This window comes from Carlito syrichta, unplaced genomic scaffold, assembly GCF_000164805.1.
Source record: "Carlito syrichta isolate Samal-C Ts95f unplaced genomic scaffold, Tarsius_syrichta-2.0.1 Scaffold315154, whole genome shotgun sequence".
In the NCBI taxonomy this organism is placed as follows: Eukaryota; Metazoa; Chordata; class Mammalia; order Primates; family Tarsiidae; genus Carlito; species Carlito syrichta.
This window is the reverse complement of record NW_007259250.1, coordinates 133,387-139,386: the sequence shown is the minus strand read 5'-3', so window position 1 is coordinate 139,386 and position 6,000 is coordinate 133,387. Positions and strand designations below refer to the sequence as shown.

General features: G+C 45.0%; 1 protein-coding gene across 1 annotated transcript in view; it reads left to right on the top strand.

The window, feature by feature from the left end:
• LOC103274985 (inactive carboxypeptidase-like protein X2) overlaps nt 1-6,000 on the top strand; it is a 125,166-nt gene that overhangs the window by 81,544 nt on the left and 37,622 nt on the right. The window contains 2 exon segments of the mRNA XM_021706112.1: nt 482-565; nt 1,544-1,695. Of these exon segments, the coding sequence (XP_021561787.1) occupies nt 482-565; nt 1,544-1,695 (236 nt within the window).

Genomic DNA, 6,000 nt, shown 5'->3' with positions numbered 1-6,000 from the left:
CCGGACGTGGTAGCGCGCCCCTGTAATTCCGGCTACTCGGAAGGCTGAGGCGGAAGGATCACCGGAGCCCAGCAGGTCGAGGCTGCGGTGGCCGGGAGCGGCCACTGCACTCCAGTCTGGGTGACAGAGTGAGACTCCAACTGAAAAAACAAAAAACAAAAAACAGGTAGTGCTTAGTGGTAGTTAGTCATTATCCTGAGTGTTTAAAGGGTGTTAAGCCATTTGAGGCCTGCATTAATTCTCTAATGCTGGCACTTTTATGATTCCCATTATATGGATGATTAAATAGTGGCATAGTGGCATTATATGGATGATTAAATAGTAACTGGCCAAGGTCACACAGCTGGTGAATGTTATGGAGCCAGGGTTTGGCCCAGTGCTGTTGGCCTCTGGCACCTGCTCTCCTCACCTCTGCACTTCTTCATGGATGAGGTAAACATTTTAAAGTGTGTAGTCCCAATGATGGTTTGTTTTCTCATAGGAGTGACTGGGTGATGTCCTACAAGGTCTTGGTGAGCAATGACAGCCATACATGGGTCACTGTTAAGAACATATCTGGAGACATGATGAGTCTCTTCTTCCCTCTAACCCTGCCTTTGGTGCCTGGCTGTGTAGGGTTTTGCAAAGAGGAGCGTATGACCAGTCCCTTGGAGGTCTGTTGATTCTGTGGATTCTGTGTCAGCTTTAACCAACCATGAGAGTCAAGTGGACATTGACCCCGTTCCCATGCCCTGAAGCTCAGCAGCAAATGGCCCACATTTAGTACTAATGTAAAACTCAGCCTTTATGTACTCCAATAAAATGCTACTGGGATGCAGCCTCCTACATAATTGCAAGTGAGCTCTGGAGGATATGTACATAGGGCACACTAGGGCCCCTTGCAGCTATTTGTAGTTTCCTATTTCCTTTCTTGACTTTGATCTTTTAACTTCATGATTAGCTTCAGTGTAGTCAGTTCTGATCTTGTCACTCTCTTCCTCAGATTCTCAAGTGCATATTCTTAGCATGGTATCCAATGTCTTACACACTCTAACAGTTAGCCTCTCTTTTCAAAGTTCTTTCTCATTCTTACCCTGCTCACAGTCCTGTGTTCTGGCTGAAGCAACCCAGCTGCTCTTCTGCCTTTGAATTCTATCTTTGGACTTCGACAACCGTTGCTATTCCTTCTCTCTAGAAACTTTCTCATCCCTACAGATCCAAGTAGATTTCCTTCAATGCCAGCTCAAACAGCACCTTTTTCTCAAAGCTTCACCTGGTCCTCTCCTTTTCCTGAAATCCTGAAACTCTCTGGCTATCCGTTTGCCATGACACTGATATATCTTTTCTACAATATATAATTACCACCCTCCCAGCACCTACTAGGTGGAGGCTTCCTGAGGGCAGGATCCAGGCCTGATTTATTTCTCTTTTCTCTTCAGCGCCCAGCACACATGAAGTTTTTCCCAATAAGATCTTGATGAATGAATGAATGGATGATCTATTCTTTTAAACCTCGATAAACAAGCTCTAAAAGATTTTCCTTTTCCCCCCTTGGGCATAAATAGATATTTGAAGGAAACAGTGAAAAGGAGAGCCCTGTTCTCAATGAGCTGCCTGTTCCCATGGTGGCCCACTACATTCGCATAAACCTGCAGCCCTGGTTTAATAACAGCAGCATCTGTATGAGAATGGAGATCCTAGGCTGCCCATTGCCAGGTGAGTTGCCCTCCTGTACTTCCTGCAGGGTAGGAGTGCCAGTGGAAAACAGATGCCTAGACAAGGCAAATAAAATAAACCAAGTGCCAGGCTCAGTGGCTCAGCCTGTAATCCCAGCACTTTGGGAGGCTGAGGTGAGTGGATCACCTGAGCCCGCGGGTTCGAGACCTGCCTGAGCAACTTGGTGAGACCTCATCTCTACAATAAATCAAAAAATTAGCCGGGCGTGGTAAGTGCACCCCTGTAGTTCCAGCTAATTGGAAGGCTGAGGCAGAAGGATCACTGGAGCCCAGCAGGTCAAGGCTGTGGTGGCCGGGAGCGGCCACTGCACTCCAGTCTGGGTGACAGAGTGAGACTCCAACTCAAAAAATAAAAAAATAAACCAAGCAATCATTTTCTCATGTGAAAAAAAAATGCCGATTGTAGAATATTTTGAAAATATAGGTGAGCCCCCCAAAAAGCAAATAAAAATTTCTCATAATCCCACTCAGAAGCACAGTGGACAGCTGGGGTATTGAAGTCCCTTGCCAAGTGTGCTTTTGCCTACTGTGATTTTAAGATGATGTAGTATCCTCAGAAGTGAGCAGAACACTATATAAGAATTTGGGGGATCACATTTCTTTGTCATTGACAGATCCCACTACACTGGGTAGTGATGGAAGAGATAGGAGGTGGTAGAAATTCATTTAAAACTCAACCATTGACATAGACGTTTTATGTTTAAATAGTATCACTGGATGCCTCTGTCTTGGGGTAAACAATTGCTTGATTAGGTTGTATTCTGCCCACCTTGATTTTACATGATGATATTTGGGTGTAAAAAAAGGGGGCTTGGATCCATATATGCCACCTGGTTCTTGGCAGTGTCTGCTCTTTTCAGACTGACCTGCTCTGGCTTGTGGCTGCTCTGTCTGGCCTTTCAGGGATTACAAGCTTGTGTCATACAAAGCCTGTAGGCAACAGCCTCTTTCCCCTAGCCAGGCATCTCCAGGGAAGGTAGCCAGCCCTGAGAACATCCCTGTAGACCTCATGGGGGCCTGTGGGAACTCTTGTGTTCCTGTCCACCCACAGTCAGGCCTTGGGAGATGGCTTATCCCCCCCACCCCACCCCTATCCTGCCCACTCTTGCCCAGTGAGAGGTACAAGTCTGGCTACCTGTGGAACTACCAGGTCCTGTCAGGGAGCAGGGTGCTAGAGCTGATACTATTTCTATAGTTGTCCTTGCCCCCAGTTTTGTTTGTTTGTGTTTTAAAAGCATATTTAAGGTGATTGTATTGTTTTTCTCTCAGTTCCTTAGTATTTGTGATCTTGCTTTGCCAACCCAATCTCATACTATCTATGATCTTGCATTTGCTAACCACAGACTCTTAAAACACAAACCCCATACTGGTGAGAAAAACAGATCTATCTACCTACCTGCTTCTCCTCACACCAGACAGATTTTTTTGTTTCTGTTTCTTTGTACTTACTAAATTGCAAAAATATTTTTCATGTCATTAAAGCCATTAGAGATTACTTGTCTCATGGAAGCTTTCTACCCTGGTCCCCAGACAAAATCCCATGTTTTTAATCTGCCTCATGTAGTTGAAAGTTCAGTTGTTTCCAGGAACTAGATTCTATAAACAAGTACACATTCTTGTTTCTCTGTCATTGTTTTGTGTCTGTGTGTCTATGATTATTTCCTGAAATTAGATTAGGACAAGTAGCGTTGCTGGTACAAAGAATGTGCATGGTTTCAAGATAGATGTAGAAAAGTGTTTCCACATTCTCAGCCCTGCCTGATTTGGGATTTGGGACTCTTCCGTGACTGGTTAGCACTGGAATTGCAGCCACTGGTTCAGCCCCTGCATCCTGGGCCTGCTGGGTTTGAACCCCAGCACAGGATGTCTGTGGGCACAGATGTCTTCAGTCCCGCTTTATGCCAGACAAAGAGCCTTGCTCTCCCATTATGCTCAGCACAGATTTGGTCTGCTTGCTTTGAAAAGCAGAGCCTTGGTTTCTTTCTGCAGGTAGGAATTCATCTGTTGTTGGTTAAGGGCAAAGGGCAGCCTGTGAGAGTCTCATGAAATAAATATTTCCCTGGGAAGTTATTTTTGGTGTGCATGAGTTTGAAAAGAGATCTTGGAGGTCCTTTAAACACTCACGGAGACAGAGTTACATTGTGAAATTCGATTTCAAGTATGGACTCAGGATGCTTCTATTTTCCAATCCCTAAATATTGAGGGCCATTTTTCTTCTAGAAGGTACTTAGCAGTCTGCTCAGAGTTGAGTGGCTGTTCATGCATGCCACCTGGTGGGAGTTGTATCTAAGATCAGGGTGGCACAGGGGCCCAAAATGAGCCTTGTTCATTGCCCTGGTGCTAGGGAGAGTCCTTTGTAAGAGCTAATGAGGTCAAAGCCAGGGATGACCCAATAGACTCGGCTGTCCTAACCCAAGATGACCCTGAGTTCTAAGTGCAGCTTCCCTGAATCTGTGCTTCCTGGACCTCTTCTTTATGAAAAATTCACTTACCTTTGTTTCTGTATCTCTTTGTTGTGTTCCTTCCATTCCTTGCTATCTTCCTGTGACTCACTGGTGGGGGTGGAGGACGGTGCTGGTGCTTTTTAAGACTTCATGAATAATGTTTCCAGAAATTTTTGAGCTAGAAAGTGAATTACCATATACCATGTTCTATTAACAGGATTTTTAAAGCTCAAAAGTAAAAGCAAGAAAAGTAAAAGAAAGTTGTTGCTGTATGGGTACAGTTTCAGTTTTGCAGGATGGAAAAGTTCTGCAGATAGGTGGTGGTGATGGTTGCACAACAGTGCAAATGTACTTAATGCTATTGAGCTACACACTTAAAGATGATTGAGCAGAAAACCAAGCACTGCATGGTCTCATTTACACGTGGCAGGTAACTGACCACAAAGATGGAAATGATAGACAGTGGGGATACCAATAAGGGTTAGGGTTTAGAAATTACCTATGGAGTACAATATTCTGGAGAATAGTTCATCTGAGACCCAGCCCCCACCGCCACACAATATGTCCATGTAACAAACATGCACGCGTGCCCCCTGATTCTAAATTTTTTTCTTAAATGGTCAAGATGGTAAGTTTTATGATTATTTTAACACAATTAAAAATAAAAATAATTTTATCACTATTTGTAAAAAAAGAAAAAGTAAAAGAAAGTCTTCTTCCTCGTGTTTGAAAGGACTTGCTATTTTGGACTAAATATCTATGCTTATCAGAACCTGGGGAGAGCTTCTGAAGATAGAGCTTTAATAATGAAATATTCAGCCGGGCTCGGTGGCTCAGCCTGTAATCCCGCACCTTTGGGAGGCTGAGGTGAGTGGATTGCCTGAGCTGGCGGGTTCGAGACCCGCCTGGGCAGCGAGACCTTATCTCTACAATAAATCAAAAAATCAGCTGGGCATGGTAGCGCGCGCCTGTTATTCCGGCTACTCGGAAGGCTGAGGCGGAAGGATCGCCGGAGCCCAGCAGGTCGAGGCTGCAGTGGCCGGGAGTGGCCACTGCACTCCAGTCTGGGCGACAGAGTGAAACTCCAACTCAAAAAAAAAAAAAAAATGAAATATTCAGGTAAAGACCTATATGCTAACTGACTTCAAGATCATGGCCTTGGTGGTTTTCAGGGACTTTGCTGTTGCAAACAACACTGTAATGCCTGCTGCCTGTGTTCTAAAAGGGAACCAGTGAGCTTTGTACATGAATGCCTCACTGGGCAACAGGATTGGAGTCCAGCTCCCTGGGAGGTGACCTTCAAGGTAGAGTGATGGTGGTACTTCAGCCCCTGGTGCTGCTCAGCAGTTTCTGTTATGAATGTGTGACCTTGGCCTCTCTGGGGGAAGTTGTCACTCCTCCCACCTCATCTTCCTGCACGGTATCCAGGGTTCTTGGATTTGACCCAAAGACCCTTGTGGTGAGCCGTCTGGAGGTCTGTGGACAGAAAGACTGTGTTCTCCTTTGGCACAGAGGAGCCGTCAAAGGGCAATGCCCAAGAATCACTCCTTTGGGTTGGCCAGGATCAGCTGAAATGCAGAGTCTCCTTCCTCTCTCATACATGCACTCTCCCAGTTCATGTTTATTAGTTCATAATTGTTGAAAAGCTATTTTAATTGTCAGTCCACCATCTGTCACTCTGAACTATGATAGCATTTCAGCCAGCTAACCTCCTCTCATCAAGATGTATACATTGGGGAAAGGGTGGGCTGTTTGCTCTGTTGAATCATCACAGGTACAAAGACTTTGTACGTACATCTATTTGCTTTGCTTCCTTTCACTGCCCTTTACCAAGTTGGGCC